This window comes from Camponotus vicinus, unplaced genomic scaffold (genome assembly GCF_025532165.1).
Source record: "Camponotus vicinus isolate PSW18456_S1 unplaced genomic scaffold, iyCamVici1.0 SCAF_11, whole genome shotgun sequence".
Taxonomy (NCBI): domain Eukaryota; kingdom Metazoa; phylum Arthropoda; class Insecta; order Hymenoptera; family Formicidae; genus Camponotus; species Camponotus vicinus.
This window is the reverse complement of record NW_028141947.1, coordinates 16,600,865-16,619,351: the sequence shown is the minus strand read 5'-3', so window position 1 is coordinate 16,619,351 and position 18,487 is coordinate 16,600,865. Positions and strand designations below refer to the sequence as shown.

Genomic DNA, 18,487 nt, shown 5'->3' with positions numbered 1-18,487 from the left:
TAAATTTATAAGGAATTCTATTAATAATTTTTCAAGATTAATGATAAGATAATGATAAATAAAAAATTTACTAGACGATAACATAAGAAAATGAACTTTTATTTAATATATATAAAAAGAATTATTTTATTTATTCCTATATTTATAATTATCATGCTAGAGATTATATTCCGCGTAAAAAACATAAATGTCCGCGTTATACAATTTGCAGATTTAATATGTTAATAAGAGTTTCTTTATATTTTATTTAAGAATACCCATTTATGTCTAATTTCATTAATTGTACATGTAGCCGAATGTAAGCTGATACTTTCTGATATCAAATGGTAACATTAATCTATATATTTCTATACAAAATAGATATGCGTCAATGTTTTTATATCCAACAATGTGTTCGACGTCAATATTTCTCTTTACGTTACATACCCCAATCATACATATACAATTAATTATTGAAAATAAATACTGAAAAATAATCGCGTACTTTGCGATACGTTAATTTTATCGAATCGATTGCTTCAGTCTGGACGCGACCGATTTTATGTCACTAGATTCTTTCTTTTTTTGTGGATCCATTTGGAAGCATTTCCATAATCTCAGCGTTTCATCGGCACCGGCGCTAAGCACCGTAGTTCCATCCGGGGACATGGCCAAGTGCAAAACGCGACTGGTGTGCCCTATAAGGTCCGTGACTTTTGTCATCGAAGGATATTTCCAAATTGTCACTTGATTTTGTGCATATCCGTGTCCTGAGACGATCTCTTTATAATTTCCAGACCACAATAGAGCACAGACTTGAGATTTTGTGTCTATTGCATTTAAACAAGCACCTGCAATAAATAAAAAATCAAGTTATATCTTTCTCATGTTATTCTATTTATTATCTTGTTTTACATATTCATTATTTTTCTTTTACTCATTAATAAATCTCTGTTGGATTTACTATATTTTACATATACTATAATTTACAAAATGTGCTTTCAAATGTGCTTGCCTGTGTTGACATTCCAAAATCTAATAGTCCGGTCAGCGGTACCGCCACCACTTGCGAGAACGTTATTTTGCCAGGGGCACCAAGCAAGCGCTTTTACAGCAGCTTGATGCTGGTTAAACGAATAAATAGGTTGAGAAGAATTTCGCCCGGTAATCGACTGCCAAATGTGCAACATGTTGTCGTTGCCACCGCTAGCCAAATACTGTCCATCGAGTGACCATTTTAAGCCACATACTTCCTGAGCGTGTGCGTTTATAGTCGAGATCAAGTGATCCCGTTGTCTGACGTCGTGATGTACTATTTTACCTAATCTTTAAAATAATAAGAGAATTTTAATTATTAAAATAAGATCTAACTTCACAGTTTCAATTTTAATTTCGATTATAATTCACTTCCACTATTTTAATGATATGCAATTTTCTAAGAGATTCTGAATGAACTACTTAATCTTGAATATATTCATCATATCTATCAATATAATTAATGATTCTACAGAATCACTGTTGATTTTTACAAAAATTGATTTATTTTCGGAAATCGATCAATTATTTGGAATGTAATCTTCAAGACGACAGTAATGTAAACTTATCTTATGTATTTCATCTATATTACCTGGACCCACTTGTCACTATATGAGAGTTCCAGGCGAGAGAACCGACTCTGGATGTGTGTCCATTCATAACGCGCATTCTCCTCATTTGACTACAGTCCCATAGTTCTGTATTTCCTTCTGTGGTACCCACTGCAAGGCATGGACCTTCCTGAATCCACGCAACGGAACATACGTAATCATTTGCATCCAATTCGAATAATTGTTCTATGGTTCCAGTCCCAGCATTCCACAAATATACATCAGCACCCAATCCAACAGCCAAGATATTAGAGGTTGACCAGTCCACCAAATTTAAATCTGTAAGACATAAAATCTTTATTCTTTGATTCTCTTTTATATTAGATAAGAAATTCTAAACCAAACTACTCACAATAATCATCGATGATTTCTGGAGCATCTAATATCCTATCAGCAGCTTGCGGGATATATCTTGTGGAAGCTCTAGCACTAGCTGGTGTTTTAGTTTGACTATACAAAACTTTGAGAGGATTTTGATACCCCTCTGGTGGTGCTGGTGCTTTAACCTGATAAGATAAAACTCTTATATTATTTATATCACCTCCATGAAGATTCTCTCCCATGAGACGCTGCATCTCTCGTTTTGTAGGACTTATGTTTGCCTTATCTCCATTCTGTTCATTCTGTTGTTGCTGAAGAATCTGGAATATAAAAAGAGAAGAAACTCAGTACAAAATTACAATGTATTCAGAAATGTTCAAATTTAATCATTCAATACTTTCTTATACCTTATAATGGCTCAATTCAAAATTAGTTGTGGCTCTTGAAGGAATAAATCTATCACCACCACTAGGTGTTTTAGCTGGCGTGACACGACCTGTTTTATTAAAAGTGATTTAAAAATCTTATTCTGTTTATTGTATTTGTTGCGTATAGATACTATCTTACTTGGAGATTTCCTTGTGCCTTTAGAGGGAGTTTTCTTGGTTTTGCAATCACTTCTCTTCGTCGGAGTTTTTCCTGTTGCACTACTCGTGAAGGAACTGCTTGTAATTTTCTTTGACGAATTCAAACTAAGATTGATACTGAAATATATGACATACATATTAAAATAATATTTATTAATGAACAGAGTAAATAATTTTACATCTCCGAAAAAAATTTCGATATTCGATCAACGTAAACCGTACCACCAACGAATCCACATTTACCTTAAATTCGACGTCTCCATACATTTCTTCTGCCATCGCGGGGTGGGACCCTTGATGGTTTCGTCCATTCGAGTCAAATTGTTAAGTTCCTTCATAAATCTCAGATGCGACATGATTTAAATGCGAGCAGTCTCGAGTGTTCTATCGCTGAAAAAGTTGCATCAAAATAAAGCGAAGGTCGCAGAAGATGCCGCGGTAAATATACGGAAAAATATATTGAATAAAATTCCCATACCTTTTCATGCACGTGCTTTTCCAGCAAGTTTCCAACGTACGTGTCGCTCAGCGTCAAAGCTTCAAATATTCAGCAATTCCGAGGAAAACGTGCGAAGCCTCAATTGTGATTTAAATGGCTTAGAGAGAGGGAAAGGGAGAGAGAAGGAGATTTAAAAAGATCGTTAGCTTTTAAACGCTGCCGTTTTTTCCTCTTCACAGATGTCACTGAATACTTCCGCGCGAATTTAAATACCTAAGGTCGGATCTAAAATAGGTAAAAAGCCTTAAGTCCTAAGAGATTGACCAATCATAGTCAAGTATGAAAAATACTCTGATTGGTCGATTTCTTGTCGGGACTGGCGAATTTACAACAAACCTGTCTCATCTCTTTGCGATACGCAGCTTGAGACTGCGATAAAAGCTAGCCTGAAGTAGCCAATCAACATGATATAGCGTATGCACAGTGAGGCTAGGTTAAAATTGATTTCGTTAATCAATTATTCGTGTGGTTTGATGCAGCTGCAGGAAACGATGAAATTAGCCCCCACGTTCCTACGATAAAGTTTGTAGAATTGCTCAAAATGACAGATTTATTCGACATCGCCAACCTTATAACAACTGTCGGCGTCGATGGCGTCAAGATCAAATCGGAGCCTGGACTACCCGAGAAATCGTCCAACGAGATTCTGACGGAGCTCTTCAGCACCTTCGATGCTCCAGACGACGGCGTCGCCTCGCCTGAAAATCAGCAAATCCCGAATGACATCAAATCCAAGTTGGATAAACTTCTAGCGAAAAAGAAAAAGAAGAAACACAAGCACAAGGAGAAAAAGCACAAGAAAAGGTCGAGACACAACTCCTCGGATAGCAACAGCGATGTAGAAGGTAATAATATATGTAATAATAATAATGTATGTATTCAGTATTACATATCGCTGTAATTGTGTATCTCTGTTCACATCAGGCACCAAGAAAAAGAAGAAACATAAGAAGAAATCCAAACGAAGACGCGAATCTGTTTCGAGCAAGTCGTCAGACTCAGGTCAGACTAAAATCAAATTGGCAAAATTTGATGATGATGACAATTTTGGAATTCTGAAAAACGATGAATCAAAGTTATTTGACATCATGTCAAAACAAGAGAGTATGAATGATATGACAAAATTTGAGGATCAGCTATCTATAAACAAAGATTCAAATATCATTGACAAAATTATGGATGGTTCTGCTAGTCCTTTATTACCACCCATATCGAAGAAAATGGATGATGAATTTGATGAGCCAATAATACCGAAAGTTCTTGGTTTGTATTTTAATTTGCTAGTCTTTGTAGTCTCTACTATTGATATTATCTATAAAAATTGATTTTTAATGTATAATTGGTAAAGTAAGAATGTATAAAGAAAAACAAAAGCATATAATATAAATAATGTATTTTCTTATAAATAGAAAAGCCAAAGCAGTCTTCTCAAGGAAAAATATTAATAAAGGATCTCAAGAACAGTACTGTTTATAATGAAATGGTTAAAGCGATAGAAAATAAGCAAAAAGCAAAAGGAATAATGGAAGATGGCGAATATATAATGGAAGATGGCGAGCTATCTGATAGTAGTAGCAATGACAATGGGACACTTACTCTAAGTCCTACTCCACCTGAAGACAGATCACCATCGTTCAGCCCAAGTAGAGAAAAGATGGACAAAATGTTTAGCCCATCGAGAAAATCAATCTCTTCAAAAACTGATCTTAGATTGGTTTTGAAAAAAAAGGAGAAAAAAAGGTTAGAAATAATTAAAAAATAAGATTTGTATGAACAATAATCTCACAAAAAAAATCTCAATTACAGAGACATAAGAGAAAGGGATAGCAAAAGAAATAGGAGTTGTCATTCTCAAGATAGAAAAAGATCGAGATCACGAATGCGACACGATTCGCGTCGCAGTAGGAGTGGTGGAAGAGAAAAACAGAGAGGCAGAAGCAGAGAAAGGCGTGACAGTGATAAAAATTATGAAAAACGAGATTCGGGTAGGAGTAGAGAAAGACACAGACATAGAAGTCGCAGTGAAAACAGAAATAAAGACAAGCATTTGCGAGGCCGAAGTAGAAGCAGAGAAAGAAAGTTAGAGTTGCATTAAATTACCTGAGAATAAATAGTATACAGGGTGTTCAGAAATTCATCCGACAAAATTTCAGAGATTGTCGAGCCATAAGAATAATTTTTTGCAAATGAACCTAGCGTCAGAATCTATGTTCATTTGCAAAAAATTCTGATTCTTATGGTACCCTCGACAATCTGAAAATTTATCGGTTGAATTTCTGAACATTCTGTATATTATTTGTGTTACAATCTCGAATTTATATGATTAATTATTAAATTTTTATTAGGGAACGGATAGAGATTGATAAAAAGAAGTTATTAGAAATTGCCAGAAGAAATGCTATAAATATGATTAAGCAAGGAACTCTCCCACTAGCCCAGCAAGATAAAGCTATTGCTGCTATACAATCTGGCGGAAAAACAGTAGATGAACTTACAGGTAATTTTTTTTTCATTTAAATTAAAATATTATTATTATAACAATTATTTTAACTATTATGTCAACTGTAATTGAATTATATATTTTACAGATTTTTGTAAATCATTGTCAAAATCTGAAGCATTAGGTGAATTATCCAGTATCTCTTCTGAAGGTGAAGAAAGTGAATCTGAAAAGGGTTTTCATCATCCTTTTCTTCTAAAAGAAAGGCCTAGTTCTATTATAATGAATATTAGAGTTAGTATAAATTCATACATACCTTTTTTCATTGATTATCTCATTTCACAAATATGTATTTAGAAAGATTTTATTTTTCTATTCAGGATGCAAAACAATTGCCAACAAAAACGTTCCAAGAAAAAACAGCCGAGACTTCGAATCAATTACGACTGCAATTTCCTGTCTCTAGTGGACAACATCATAGAAGAAGTGGTAAAGACGTTTTTAAGATATAACTTATAATTTTGTTAAGTATATATTTTTGATGTATTCATTTGATATATTCATCTAATATATTGTTTTTAGAAAATGAATGGGTGCCTGTTACACCAAAGAAACCAGAACCAAAAAAAGTATTTGTACCGGCTTCTACAACAAATGAGCCACCAGCAATAATGCCACCACCTCCTGTGTCAGAACAACCTCCTCCTGTGCAACCTGCACAAACTGTTTTTCCCTCAATAACAAAGGTAAAATAGAAGATCATATCACATGAAACACAATTAACTTTGAATGAGATAATTTTATAAACAACTTTAATGATTATAGACTGTGGATATTGGTTCCATAGTATCTGAAAGACTAGCAGCTATGAGAAAATTAACAGAAAATCCAAATGATGTGGTTGCTTTGAATGCGATGCATCGAGCACAAAATGAGGTAAAAGAAACATACAGAAATAATATAGAAATTGTTTTAAAATAGCATAATTTTCATATATATATATATATATATATATATATATATATATATATATGTATTTGTACATGTATGTGTGTCAAACTGTTTATTTATAATATTATAAATATATATATAATAGATAAGAACTTATATATAATAGATGAAAACTTGGGCGGAAAGTAAGCAGATACCAGGTCAGTTTACTGGTAGTACAGGAGTTAGAGTACTCACACCAGCTGAACTATCTTCAGGTTATCAAGCCTGGGCACGTAAGGTAAAATTATTATTATGTTTAATCTTATTTCACAAGGACCTATTCCTTCTAATCATACCAAAATAATGCCAAAATCTCCTGATGCATTTTCAAATCAAATATATTATATTCTGCAAAAATTTCTTTCATATATTTGTAAAATATGACATAACATTAATTAAATATATAATTTTAAAGTTGTTAATTGAAATTATTGTTAGAAACATAATATTTTATGTTGTACTATGATATGTAAATGCATCTTAAATCCATTAGAATTCCTCTTTCTCTCTAAACAATGTGAAACAGGTCTAATATATATCATAATAATCATAATATAAATCAAGAATGAATTAAAAATATTAGACTACTATGTATGTTAAGAATTTTGACCTGGCATTGTTTAGTAATACATTAACACTGATATTGCCTGTAACAAGTTTTCAGGCACAGTTTCTGCTATGATCAATAAAGAGTTAATGTTGATTTTAACGGAGACTGTGTTGTAGGCACAGACTATTTCTTATGTAGAAGTGGATTCTGTGCCTGCATGGACACAGGAGCATTATTATATCAATATAAATCGCAGAGTCTTTGCAGGATTAGATTTAATTTTAGATAAGAATCCTGTTGTATGTGTAATAAATTTATCCCATTTTAAGAACAAAAGTATTATAATGAGTAATGTGACAAAAAAGTTTATATTTTTTACATATTAAACTAAAAAATATGTAACTGATAATAATATTACATCAACCAATGAATTTTTGATATAGATTTTGAAGTATTGGGATAATGAGCTCTTGTGAGATTACTGCTAATTATCATCAGCTTCCTAGGATTTCACCAGAAGCCGATATATTGCCTCTTAATCATAAAGCTGGGATATTTAGCATTAGTCTGCATCCACCTGAGGGTTTGTTACAGGCACATAGCTACATCAGAAAAGAAACAACTTCGGCAGCCTGATGCAGAGATTATTATTCACTTGGTAAGTATTCCTATGCAAGTTGTATAATAATACAGATTATTGTATTTCTAACATTCTATACATATTTATATACAGATAATAATTTTAAATCGTTAAAAAAACGTAATGGAATATATCCATCTTCTCATCTTGGGACTTTATTTAAAATGCCACATCTAATGTGCACGTTCTTCATAGCAATTATATTGAATATATTCCCAAAGAACGTGGACTATAACTTTTACAAAATCATATTTAGATATTGTATATTCATGCAATGATGTAATAATAGATATGTTCTTTTACTTCAATAAACTATTTAGGATCAATTAGTATCAGCACAGCCTGTGTCAGGTGGAATGGGTATGGCGTTGCTGCAAAAGATGGGTTGGCGACCAGGTGAGGGTCTTGGCAAAAACAAAGAAGGAGCCTTGGAACCGTTACAGCTAGAAGTTAAATTGGACAAGCGAGGGCTAGTCTCCGAGCAAGATATCGGGCAGAAAATTGGCAAAACTGTAAAGCCTGTAGTGCCAGCTGTTAAAACATTGGAAGGTAATAATTTAAAACATATCTGATGACTTATGATATATTATTCATACTTTAGACAAACAGAATGTATATATTTTTATTTCTTTATGAAAGTAATATAAAATATACTTTTGGTAAAAATGCATTTTAAATTAAATCTAATCATTTGCAACAATTTTATTCCAGGCAAACATCCAGTGTCACTTTTGGGTGAATATTGTTCAAAGAAAAAACTTGGAGCGCCAGTTTACGAGTTATGTTTTGAATGTGGACCAGATCACAGAAAGAATTTCCTCTTCAAAGTGAGTAATGTTATTACAAGTTTTTACTCGTGTTTCACAAGAATATATATTAATTTATTAATATATTAATTTAATATATTATAGGTAAAAGTAAATGGCATCGAGTATAAACCGAGTGTTGCAAGCCCTAACAAAAAACAAGCAAAAGCGGAAGCAGCACAGATATGTCTACAAAGTTTAGGTTTATTACCTTCTTAATATCATGCATTATAATGATTCAAAGAAATTGTAAATTAAACGCATAATATCTTCATTTTTCATCAAGAAAGTAACATATAATGTCTTACAAAGGATATAATTTTCTATATTGATATTCTAAGAATAATTTCGCACACAAGAAACTAAATAATAATAATTATTATTTACAATCAATTATTAAATTTATCAGTTTAATATTTAATGTCCACATTTTAGTGCAATAAAATAAATATGCAAGTTAAACAAATTTTCCAATTACATTAATAAAATTACAAGTATAGTGCCAAAACAAGACATGTTATAAATTATTAAAATATTAATTGCATCAGTATTTCAATAATTATACGTATTGTAATATACTTTTGTGATTCTATCTAAAGTTTTAGGATTTTAGTAAAACAAGTGTCACTATTATGTTTGATATACATCTATATACTATTATACAACCGTGATTTATTCTAAAATATCAAGCTGTATGTTGTAAATAATAGAATTTTAAAAAAATTAATTGTGTGAATTATTTTCTATAATATATTCCATATAACATGTTCTTTTCTCTGCGAAAAATCTAGCGACATTCTACACAATTCTACATTGCAACAAAAAAAAATATATATATGTGTGTGTGTGTGTGTGTGTGTATGAATCGCGCGCGTAAAGCGTCTGCTAGAATCTGCGCATGCGCGAGTTTTCTCGCGTTTGCCGTAAAGATAAACAAGCATTGCGATACGTCAACATGGCCTCGGTCTCGTTAAATACGCGGAGTAAAAAGCACTTTTTGGGTGTACCAGCACCTCTCGGATATGTTGCTGGTGTTGGCCGAGGGTAAGTTTCTTTCATGCATAATATATAATTATAAATATCCATGGAACTACCGAGTGTAATTATAATAATTGGAATACAAACATATAGTTAACCTCTCTTTTTCCTCGCAGAGCTACAGGATTTACAACACGATCTGATATCGGTCCCGCTCGAGATGCTAATGACGTTTCGTAAGTAGAAAAATACACTCCTTACAAGAATAACTTGATTAATGTGACATTTTTTTACAAGTCATTATCATTTGTATTTTGAATGTAGGGATGATAGACACGCTCCACCCACTAAACGTGCAAAGAAGAAGGAGGAGGAGGAAGAAGATGAAGAAGACTTAAATGATTCAAATTACGATGAATTTTCAGGATATGGAGGTTCTCTATTTAGTAAGGTGAGTAAAATTATTATCTTTTTCTCTCATGAAATATTAGAAATAATAATATTTCAATAATATCAGGATCCTTACGATAAAGATGATGAAGAAGCAGATGCAATTTATGAAGCTATTGATAAACGTATGGATGAGAAACGTAAGGAATACAGAGAAAAACGGCTCAGGGAAGAACTGGAACGCTATCGTCAAGAACGTCCGAAGATTCAGCAGCAGTTCTCAGATTTGAAGAGAGAATTGGTTAATGTATCTGAAGATGAATGGAGAAACGTTCCTGAAGTGGGAGATGCTAGAAATCGCAAACAGCGTAATCCAAGAGCAGAAAAATTTACCCCATTGCCAGACTCAGTTCTAGCAAGAAATTTAGGGGGTGAAACGTCCACTAGTATTGATCCATCTAGTGGTTTGGCCTCCATGATGCCAGGTGTAGCGACACCAGGTATGTTAACTCCTACAGGAGATCTCGACCTCAGGAAGATTGGACAGGCCAGGAATACATTGATGAATGTCAAGCTGAATCAAGTTTCCGATTCTGTAGAGGGCCAAACTGTAGTTGATCCAAAAGGATATCTTACAGATTTGCAGAGCATGATACCTACTTATGGTGGTGACATAAAGTAAGTGTGTGATTATTGTATATTTAATTTTAAGATTGTATATTCTTATCACAATTTTCTTTTATTTTGATAGCGATATAAAAAAGGCCAGATTACTGTTAAAATCTGTCAGAGAGACCAATCCTAATCATCCCCCTGCGTGGATCGCGTCCGCGCGTTTAGAAGAGGTGACGGGAAAAGTTCAAGCAGCGAGAAATCTGATAATGAAAGGCTGCGAGGTAAATCCCACTTCTGAAGATCTATGGTTGGAAGCTGCGAGATTGCAGCCACCGGATACGGCAAAGGCAGTGATAGCACAATCGGTGCGACATATTCCGACATCTGTTAGAATCTGGATAAAGGCCGCGGATTTGGAGATGGAGGTAAAAGCGAAAAGAAGAGTGTATCGAAAGGCTCTGGAACATATCCCGAATTCAGTGCGATTGTGGAAAGCGGCCGTCGAATTGGAGGAGCCCGAAGATGCACGTATCTTGCTTAGTCGTGCGGTTGAATGCTGTCCAACTAGTGTGGATTTATGGCTGGCTCTCGCTAGATTAGAGACCTATGATAATGCGAGAAAAGTCTTAAACAAGGCCCGAGAAAATATCCCGACAGATAGACAGATTTGGACCACCGCCGCGAAATTGGAAGAGGCAAACGGCAATAAGCACATGGTAGAGAAAATCATCGATCGTGCTATATCTTCGTTGAGCGCCAATGGAGTAGAGATCAACAGGGAACATTGGTTTAAGGAAGCTATGGAAGCTGAAAAAGCGGGAGCAGTGCATTGTTGTCAAGTTATCGTCAAAGCTATTATTAGTTTTGGAGTAGAAGAAGAGGATAGGAAGCATACATGGATGGAAGATGCGGAAACTGTAAGGCACAGTCTATTGTTTGTCTATCTAACAAAAATGATACGGATGAAAATTAATGTCTATACCGAGAAATATGTATATTTTGTTGCAGTGCGCTCAACAAGGAGCATTGGAATGCGCGAGGGCTGTCTATGCATATGCACTAACGACGTTTCCTAGTAAGAAATCAATCTGGTTACGCGCGGCTTATTTCGAAAAGACATACGGTACGCGAGAATCTTTGGAAGCTTTACTACAAAGAGCAGTCGCTCATTGTCCCAAGAGTGAAGTGCTCTGGCTGATGGGTGCTAAATCCAAGTGGCTGGCTGTGAGTAGATTTACGTGTAAAACTTTAATTCTAATAGAGATTCTTTACTTATCTTTTTCCTTCAATCTCTTTTCAGGGCGATGTGCCAGCAGCCAGAGGTATCTTGTCTCTAGCGTTTCAAGCTAATCCAAATTCCGAAGAAATTTGGCTGGCGGCAGTGAAACTCGAGTCCGAAAATTCAGAATACGAGAGAGCGCGACGTTTATTGGCCAAGGCTAGAGCATCCGCTCCGACGCCGAGAGTAATGATGAAAAGCGCTAAACTGGAATGGGCTCTTAATAATTTGGATGCGGCATTACGTTTACTGAAAGAAGCTCTCGAAGCTTTCGATGACTTTCCTAAATTGTGGCTAATGAAGGGTCAAATCGAGGAACAGCAGGGTTATTTAGACAAAGCGATAGAGACATACAATCAAGCGGTGAGTAAACGCTTTTTTATACTAACTTAAGATATACAAATGTACATAAGAAAAATGTCACATCTTCTTTTATATTCATACATAGATCAAGAAATGTCCAAATTCGATACCCTTATGGCGTCTGCTGGCGCAATTGGAGCACAGGAAGAACCAAGTGACTAAGGCACGTTCAGTTTTGGAGAAAGCTCGGCTCAAGAATCCTAAAAATGCAGAATTATGGTTAGAGGCTGTACGGAATGAATTAAAAAGCGGCGGCGCGCGCGATATGGCAAATACGCTAATGGCTAAGGCGTTACAAGAATGCCCTACATCGGGTCTGCTTTGGGCAGAGGCAATTTTCATGGAACCACGACCTCAACGAAAAACTAAGAGTGTAGACGCTCTTAAAAAATGCGAACACGATCCACACGTTCTTCTAGCAGTGTCAAAGTGAGTTAACGTCTATTTGAAATATATAAAAATTGATATCATCAGTTATATAGGATAAAAAAAAGAATTGCAAAGATTATACAAATTTAATTAATCTGTTACAGATTATTTTGGTGCGAACATAAGATTTCAAAATGCAGAGATTGGTTTAATCGAACGGTAAAGATAGATCCGGATTTAGGAGACGCGTGGGCGTATTTCTACAAGTTTGAATTACTAAATGGCACCGAAGAACAGCAAGAAGATGTAAAGAAGAGATGCATTGTCGCGGAGCCTCATCATGGTGAAAATTGGTGTAAGGTTTCGAAAAATATAGTAAACTGGTGTCTGAGTATAGATCAGATCCTAGTATTGGTTGCAAAAGAATTACCCATTCCCATATAAAATAATATAAATAATTACTTTTGACATAAATTAAAATGCGATTACAAAGTATTCATTAATGTATGTTAGTAATGGGTAAGTTTGTAAATAAAGCTCAGAGAGAATCGATTAATTTTAATATTTGTGTATTTGTTTTCATACTATATGTTAAAAGAATAATATGTTTATAACAGATTTAATGCCATATATAAAAAAAAAATATATATATATTAATATTCTGTAACATGATTAAAATATTGCAGCATTTTATTAATGCACATAGAATTATTATTTTATTTATTATTATATTATTTATTATTATATATTTTTCTGACATATGAATATGTATGTACATAGAAAAATTAGAAATTGTATAGTCATATATGATCTATATATATTGAATGGAGAATTATTTAATATAATAATATATATATAATTAATATCTATTTACATCTATAATTAATTAATTAAAAAATATCTATTTATATATTTAATGGAGAATTCTTTCGCATGATGTTAATATAATGGCGTTTTTGAATGGTCGGGTTTGATCCGACCCGGGATAGTTTACTAGACGTCATTGACCAATCACAGCCATTCTTCAGAAGAATGGCTGTGATTGGTCAATGACGTCTAGTAAACTACCCCGGGTCGGTCAAACCTGACCATTCGAAAACGCCATAAAACATCGACATCCAATAGGAGAGTTGATTTTCTAGGAATAAAATAAAAGTGTCACTAGTTATCTACAATTTCTATTGGACATTACCCTACCTAGAGGTTGACTAGAAAAGCCGATCTTGAATATTGCATTATCAGTGGCTAAAGATAGGGGAAAAAAAGAGAGAAAAATGCAGAAACGTACGAAACAGCGCCATCATCGCGGTCGGTTCCGTCCAGTTCCGTCGGTTCTACAGGCGCGGCGCGATCTCCTAATTTGATTATCACGATCCCCTTGCACCTGGGTGTCTGCGTTCGTGTCCGAGCGTGACCGAAGCAACGCCGAAGTAGAACCCCGTCCCGATAATCGGCATTCCCGCCGATCGCGCGCGCGTCCCGCGATGGCGTCCGCCAAGAGAAAGCAGGACGAGAGGAACCTGAAGACGCTGCGGGAATTCGTCTCGCAGCCGGGCAACAAGCAATGCTTCGATTGCAACCAGCGCGGGCCGACTTACGTCAACATGACGATCGGCTCGTTCGTCTGCACTTCTTGCTCTGGTATGCTGTAAGTAACTCTCTGCCAGCTCTCGCTTCGGGGTCACTCTTTCGGAGGAGAAGCGTTTCCCTCTGGTCCCGGTCGAGTCCGAGGCCAGACGTGCCCTCTCCTCCTCGTCGAGCCTGCACTCGGAATTCGGGACACCGTGTTGCGTACTTGATTGTACCCCATCCTCGCGTCACCGAGCGTGTGTGACATTGAGCTGACAAATGTCAACGGCTCGATGGGAAGAGGGAAGTAACGTCGCAGTTGTCATCCCAGGGCTTTAGCTCTGATTCGAGTTTCCCCGCAAAAAGGAGCAAACTGGAACGGCCTGAACACAATGGCCAAGTCTTACGGGATCGAGCGCGACAGGCGAAATGGTCGAGTCAGCATTCAAATTGTTGAAATCGCGAGTCGGTTTGTCTATAGCGTTCGTTCCGCGTTCTAAATCGTAGTCCTGGCCACTGTTGATGTAGGAGCTATAAATAGAAAGAGAGGGAGAAAATTTGCTGACCGTCAAACGCGATCGACGATATACGTGCGATCCTTGGAGAGAGAGTCTCTTATGTAGGACATATATAGTCTTTATACGAAAATCGCGACGCGGAATCGCTTTGGGCGACATACACGTGTATAAGCTTCTTTACATCTCATTATATATTGTTGCGATGCGGAGAAGAATAAAGAGAAAGAGAGAGAGAGAGAGAGAGAAAAGACGAGAATGCTCTCGCTCCAGTGAGTCATCGCGCTAAAGGTCCGCGTATCCACCAGTCAGGAAGTTGTCGCTATCAGCAACCGTTGACGTTCTCTCTTTGTGCGTAATCTTAAGTTTATCAATGGTCAAAACGTTACACACACGCATCAATCCGTGCGTGAGTCGCGCGAGAGCGGAAAAACATGAAATGCATCGTTTTTCTTTCTCTTTTTCTCTCTCTCTATTTTTTTTTTCATTTTTTCCTTTTTTTTCTAGAAGAAGCTAAGATCGTTGATTGCGTGATACGAATGCGATTATCGACTCGCGCTCTTAATCGGCGCGTCGCACGAGGTGGTCGCACGCGTCCGCGCGCGCGCGGGCGCACGTGCGAATTTTTAAATCTCGTTACTGCATCAGCTTTAAGTAGGTACGCGTCCTACGCCGCAGAGGCACGCGAGCCGTTATTACACGTCACGAAATATTTTAATCATTTGGAACGTTAAGGGAATTGTAGAATTAAATTTTATATATATATTTTATATATATATATATATACATATATTTTATATATATATATATATATATATATATATATATATATATATATATATATATATATATATAATAGAGAATTGTGGGCTGAACAACGTTGGGATCAATTTTATGTCGCAATTGTAATTAAATGCAAGCATGCGCTCATTGATTTTTCATATATTCCTTTCCCTTTTTTTCGTTTTTTTTTCTTTGTATATTTTTTCTAATAAATTCAGATGAGATTTAAATAATAAAAAAATTATATATATGTATATAATAAAGGATTATGGACTGAACAACGTTGAGATCAATTTTATGTCGCAATTGTAATTAAATGCGAGCATGCGCTCATCGATTTTCCATATATTTCTTTCCCTTTTTTTCGCATATTTTTTTCTAATAAATTTAAATGATTTAGAGAATAAGAAAATTATATATATATATATATATATATTTTTTTTTTTTTTTTTTTTCTAATTTTAGCTCAAGATTATCATAGTACAAAAATATCTTCGTGAGAAAAATATTGTCGGGAATTTAATTGAAAAATTATAGATACTTAGAGTTAGATGAAAGCATTATTGCTTTCTGTATACATATTACATCAGACATATGAAATATGTGACGTTTTCAAGGCTTTAAAATCTTTAAAGATCTTTTTATAATTATTTAGATCATTGTAAGATTATTATAAAAACATATTTATATATTACTATAAAATAACATATTTTTATATTATTATAAAAATATATTTTTATTAAAAATATTACCGAAAGTTTAATTAAAAATTATTACATATTGGATATTCATAATTAGTTGAAATCATGTTGCTATTGTGCATGATTACATTTACATGCGTGTGTTTGTCCATTTAAAATTCTTATTCGTGATATCACGACGAGAAATCTACGATCTCTACAAGTTCTCCTTTGTATTTTTCAGACGAGGCTTGACTCCACCTCACAGAGTGAAATCAATTTCCATGGCAACATTCAGTCAGGAAGAAATAGATTTTATAAAGGAGCACGGTAACGACTATTGCCGAAGAGTATGGCTAGGCCTAATGAACATGAACCCGCCGCAAAACTTGGACACCAAGGACGAACAAAAGATGAAGGACCTAATGAGCGCAAAGTACGAGCTCAAGAGATATTACCTGGACCCGTCGATCGCGAATCAAAATAATACAGCGCAACAAAAATCATCTTCGAGCAACAGTAGCAGTATCCCGAGAGTCCCAAACTCGGGGACGCTGCCTGCGCCAGTCAGTCAGAAATCAATCGATAATGCGGAGTCGAGAAACAACTTGAACAATTCCAATAATTTCTCCACGGATTTCGTCGCCGATTTCAGCAAGGTTCCTTCCGATCCCTTTTGTCCCGCGACAACCAATCACTTTGGCCAGCAGCCGATCGCGCCGCAGCCGACGTTTTTCGCCAACTTTGACAATAATCCAATCTTCAATAATTCGAATAGTGAGTATAAATGGCGTTATTTTCTCGTCAGAATCGAATCTAAATCGATCGTTTAATCTGATCAAACGCTTGTCTTATAATGAACAATTTTATTATTGAGGTGTGGAAACGTCCGCAATGTTTAATCAGGTCGGTTCCACGATGAATGGGGCGCACGCGCCACCCTCCGAGGATCGTTACGCGGCACTCAAAGACTTAGACTCGCTGATGAAGCAAACGCAATTGAAAGAGGAGACGGCAGGAATGCAATCTACGTGGAATGCAAATAACACAAATGGTGAATATTACCTTGCGACGAGAAATGAAGCGCTGAGTAAAGTTTCGATCAATTATCGTCAATTTGTACACTTAACATTATGCAATCGGCTTCGAAGAATATAAAAACTAATTAATTGCAGCATCGAACGCTACGTGGAGTATAGGAGTAGGTAATAATCATCACCATGTCATCTCGAACCCGTTCACGGGTGGAGATTTATGGCGACCGTCTGCGAACGTAATCAACAATAATAATACTCAATCCGTCGATAATTCTCTGTGTAATTCTGCGAATCCGTTTAAATCAACTCAGTTTGCTGTAAATAATGGTAAGTGTTTTAACATAATAAAACACGCATGTAACATACGCATTTTTCTACGTTAAAATACCATGAAAAATACAAATGCTACATTATTTTTATGTAGCGAGTTTATTAACGTGTGTACATTTATTTAATATGTTTCGTACAATTTTCTATAAATTTTTTTATATTTAATTTGTAAAATACGCACTTCATTTTTAAAAGCAAAAAAAGCTCTGGAATCAAAAGGTATTAGAGACAAGAAATGCCGTGTGTTACAAAGTTATATCCCTGTCATTGCAAAGTAATTTTAGTTTTGCAAAGTGTTTTTGATCTAATAAACTTGAAAAATAAATTTTCAGATTCACAATGGACAGCTACAGCTAGTAACAGGGATGTACTCCAACTGAGTCAACTTATGACACCGTTAGCAAACAAAGTATGGCAACCGACAGTTCCAGCCTATCACGCGAATCCATTCATGGTAAATGAGTTTTTAATAAAAAAATTAAGAAATTTTCATTCCATATATTCATACCCATCTTTGGTTTCAGGTGGGCACGGGAGTAAGCAACATGACGAGGAATTCAAACAATCCTTTCTTATGATTATGTACGCTAATAAGCTTTTGACGGAGTTACGAACAAATTAAATGCAAAACTAAAATATTTTAGATTTAGGCAAATTGTTTTATATATATATATATACACATGTATATATATGTATGTACATATGTATACACATATATATATATATATATATATCTATGTGACCTTATTGGCAATTAGTGCCATTAACTTCTATCCCCAGGAGCACCAATCTCATCTCTATATAAATAAAATAATACTTTTATTTATGAATATAATATACACGTTAATAAAGAGATTAATATTTGTTACTAAATGCGTAAATATTACTTATTGTAGCAGTAGTTTTTTCACTCCAGTTTCCTGACGAGAGAAATTTTTAAATAAACGACAAATTTTTTTCTTTTTGAGTATTATTCCTAAAAATAGAAATATATATATCTAGAAAAAAATGTAAAAAAAAAATAAAATGATTATAATATAATCTTAGTCCTAAGAGAGAAATGTATATTACAGATATCTATTATATCAAAAATTAATAATGAAAAAAGTAAAATCGAG

General features: G+C 34.9%; 4 protein-coding genes and 1 long non-coding RNA gene across 6 annotated transcripts; 3 read left to right on the top strand and 2 right to left on the bottom strand.

Annotated features, from left to right (window-relative positions):
• Nucleotides 1-83: 83 nt before the first annotated feature.
• Fzy (cell division cycle 20 protein fzy) lies at nt 84-3,257 on the bottom strand. The gene is made up of 8 exons (XM_083082509.1): nt 3,012-3,257; nt 2,777-2,923; nt 2,514-2,650; nt 2,354-2,442; nt 1,978-2,266; nt 1,607-1,904; nt 995-1,305; nt 84-830 (listed from the first exon to the last, which is right to left on the bottom strand). The coding sequence occupies exons 2-8, from the start codon at nt 2,887-2,889 to the stop codon at nt 502-504; spliced, it is 1,566 nt and encodes a 521-aa protein (XP_082938635.1). The 5' UTR covers nt 2,890-2,923; nt 3,012-3,257; the 3' UTR covers nt 84-501.
• Nucleotides 3,258-3,411: 154 nt separating this feature from the next.
• Nucleotides 3,412-9,106, top strand: LOC145961912 (uncharacterized). Its single transcript, XM_083082508.1, has 13 exons — nt 3,412-3,877; nt 3,957-4,295; nt 4,442-4,772; nt 4,839-5,111; nt 5,378-5,529; nt 5,621-5,766; nt 5,853-5,961; nt 6,055-6,218; nt 6,298-6,408; nt 6,590-6,703; nt 7,976-8,204; nt 8,367-8,482; nt 8,567-9,106. Exons 1-13 carry the CDS (start codon nt 3,574-3,576, stop codon nt 8,678-8,680), a joined length of 2,502 nt encoding a protein of 833 aa, XP_082938634.1. The 5' UTR covers nt 3,412-3,573; the 3' UTR covers nt 8,681-9,106.
• A 261-nt stretch (nt 9,107-9,367) lies between these two features.
• Nucleotides 9,368-13,017, top strand: Prp6 (pre-mRNA processing factor 6). Its single transcript, XM_083082504.1, has 9 exons — nt 9,368-9,505; nt 9,616-9,675; nt 9,764-9,890; nt 9,957-10,507; nt 10,581-11,361; nt 11,453-11,668; nt 11,745-12,086; nt 12,172-12,515; nt 12,620-13,017. Exons 1-9 carry the CDS (start codon nt 9,417-9,419, stop codon nt 12,897-12,899), a joined length of 2,790 nt encoding a protein of 929 aa, XP_082938630.1. The 5' UTR covers nt 9,368-9,416; the 3' UTR covers nt 12,900-13,017.
• Nucleotides 12,067-14,686, bottom strand: LOC145961918 (uncharacterized). Its single transcript, XR_014435745.1, has 2 exons — nt 13,744-14,686; nt 12,067-12,286 (listed from the first exon to the last, which is right to left on the bottom strand). It is a non-coding gene; the product is annotated as an uncharacterized LOC145961918 (long non-coding RNA).
• Drongo (Arf GTPase activating protein drongo) lies at nt 13,761-18,242 on the top strand. Of its 2 annotated transcripts, none has more exons than XM_083082511.1 (6): nt 13,761-14,103; nt 16,247-16,779; nt 16,880-17,056; nt 17,178-17,366; nt 17,702-17,823; nt 17,894-18,242. In XM_083082511.1, exons 1-6 carry the CDS (start codon nt 13,940-13,942, stop codon nt 17,945-17,947), a joined length of 1,239 nt encoding a protein of 412 aa, XP_082938637.1. In that variant the 5' UTR covers nt 13,761-13,939; the 3' UTR covers nt 17,948-18,242. The 2 variants fall into 2 exon arrangements, with proteins under 2 accessions (XP_082938637.1, XP_082938638.1); XM_083082512.1 differs by having other exon boundaries at nt 13,959-14,096.
• Nucleotides 18,243-18,487: the final 245 nt, after the last annotated feature.